This window comes from Notothenia coriiceps, unplaced genomic scaffold (genome assembly GCF_000735185.1).
Source record: "Notothenia coriiceps isolate Sejong01 unplaced genomic scaffold, NC01 NC01_scaffold00000492, whole genome shotgun sequence".
In the NCBI taxonomy this organism is placed as follows: domain Eukaryota; kingdom Metazoa; phylum Chordata; class Actinopteri; order Perciformes; family Nototheniidae; genus Notothenia; species Notothenia coriiceps.
The window spans coordinates 121093-123525 of record NW_011333193.1 but is presented as its reverse complement, the minus strand read 5'-3'; the positions used below and the strand labels follow the sequence as shown (position 1 = coordinate 123525).

The window sequence follows — 2433 nt, the reverse complement described above, 5'->3', positions numbered from 1 at the left end:
ACACACACACACACACACACACACACACACACACACACACACACACACACACACACACACACACACACACACACACACACATTAGTTTGATTGTTAGTTTAATAGTAATTTGTATTTGCTAATAATCAGAATCTGTAAAGTAACTAAAGCTGTCAGAGAAATGTAGAGAAGTAAAAACTCCAAAAATATCTTCTAAAATGTAATGAAGTAACTTAACATACTCAGGTGAAGTACATCAAAGTGTACTTATGTACAATACACAAGTAAATGTACTTTATTACTTTACACTGCTGAGTGTTACCTTGTTGGCAGCCAAAACACATCAGCGTGCTTTGTAACATGGAAAGTTGTGATTTAAAGTGATTTGTGGCTAAAATATCAAACCCGCTGGTATTGCATTAAGAAGACAGCTGTCCATATTTCTGAGATGCTGTGTCATGCTGAGTGATACACAGCTGAGTGATACACAGATGGGTGATGATCAGCTGAGTGATACACCGCTGAGCGATGATCAGCTGAGGATGAAACTCACGCAGTTGGCAGCGGACTCCGGTCATGCCGGCCGCACAGCTGCACCCCCCGCTGACGTGGTCACACCTGGACCCCCGCTCACACTCACAGGTGTGACTGCACCGCTCCCCAAAAGTACCCTCCGGACACGCTACACACACACACAGAAACACAGAGACACACACACTCATTATTCACTTTAAATGCAACAAATAAGGCAAACAGGGGAGCAGCAGGGGCATTTACTCAAGTACTGTACTTAGGTAGAACATGAAGGTATTTCCACATTATGATACTGTGTATTTTCACCCAACTATATTTGCAGACAAATAATCTACTTTGAACTCCACTACATTCGTTTTACAGCCTCACTTACGAGCCAGTTAGCCGATTAATATCTGAACACCACAGTCAAAAAATACTGTGTTCAAATTAGGTAAAAGAACAGAAGTATTATCAGCTAAAATGTACCTAAAGAATCCAAACTAATGCAGAATATTTTCTTTAAAATTCATTATCAAGTTTTTTATGTGGAGTTTAGTTTGGATACTTTAAATATAAGCAAACCATGTTATTTATGTAAAATGTAACAACTACTAAACATATTTCTTTTGTAACGCGGTGTATGACTGATGATATGTGTATGTCTCTTAATGTCTACTATGTTTGTATATGTACATGTATGCGGAACTGCAGGACGGAGTCCAGAACAAATTTCCTTACGGGGACAATGAGTATCGTATCGTATTGTATCGTATCGTAATGTAATGGAGTAAAACGCCTATATTTCTCCCTGAAACGTAGAGTAGAAGTTTAAGTGGCATAAAATGTTAATATTCAAGTAAAGTACAACTTCTTTTTAAAACAATACTTTAGTACGGTACTTGCCTAAATGTACTTAGTAACTTCTCACCACTGCATATGAGATCAGAGGGCTAAAGGACATTTTTACACACACACTGTTAAGTTAATGATCAAAGTCCAAGATGACATTTGGAGTCTAAGAGAGGAAAAGTGCCCTAATGACAGAGATGCATCATTAAGTCATTCGAGTGGCTTTCTGCTGACTCTTGCTCTCGTAGTGAGGACCACAAATGACTGTGGCAAGAGGAAAGTCTTGCGTAAAAGTGGCGAATGACAGAGTAAGAGCTTTAGTGGGCATTTCACTGGATCCATTAAAACAACGGCATGAAACTGTAGCATGAGAACAGTGATAGGGTAGCTGCTAAAGAGGTATGCTATCCCTAATGCTGATCGCTGCACACAAACACGTGGGTGCATTTATCCAGAATAGACCTCAGTTAAACCCCGTGAGCCTGAGGGCACCCTTACCCATCCCTAAAAAAAAAGTCATTGGCAGTGTCTCATTATAGAGATAATTGTTCACAAACACATCCTAGTTGTGTTTAAGGAGAGGATGTCGTGATGGGCTGCAGTGAGGGCCTCCCTCACACCCCGTTTTAATGATGTGGCTTCCATTACCCAGAATGCAGTGTGGTCCTGCCCAGCCGGCGGTGCACAGGCAGCCTCCTGTGATGTGGTGGCAGCGGGCACCGTTCCTGCACTCACACATCTGGCCACAGTCAAGACCGTAAAAGCCGTCCGGGCACACTGTGGGCCGAGATAAAACATCCCATGGTTAGAACTGGCAGCTGCACAGAAGAGGAGAGGGAAAGACTCGGATGCCAACTTTCTTTATACTTTTTCTCTTTATGTCTTTCTCTCCTCTCCTCCTTCTAGTCTCCCGCTCTGTCTTACCACCTACTGAAAATACCAATATCAAATTGCAGTACCATGCTGCGGCGGTTCATATGCAGAGCGTCTGCGTTCGTTAAGTGAGCTCATGGCCCACATGTGCGGTGAATCTGGGCCACATCAAAGTCCACGAAGGCGTGTAGGTTATTCCCTTTTAGGTGAAGGGGG

At 42.5% G+C, this 2433-nt stretch overlaps 1 protein-coding gene across 1 annotated transcript in view; it reads right to left on the bottom strand.

Annotated features, from left to right (window-relative positions):
- Nucleotides 1-398: 398 nt before the first annotated feature.
- Nucleotides 399-2433, bottom strand: part of LOC104954388 (multiple epidermal growth factor-like domains protein 11) — an 8885-nt gene continuing 6850 nt past the window's right edge. Inside the window, exons 6-7 of the mRNA XM_010781491.1 lie at nt 1993-2121; nt 399-661 (exon numbers count right to left, since the gene is read on the bottom strand). Coding sequence (XP_010779793.1) covers nt 399-661; nt 1993-2121 — 392 coding nt within the window. The remainder of the gene's footprint in view (nt 662-1992; nt 2122-2433) is intronic.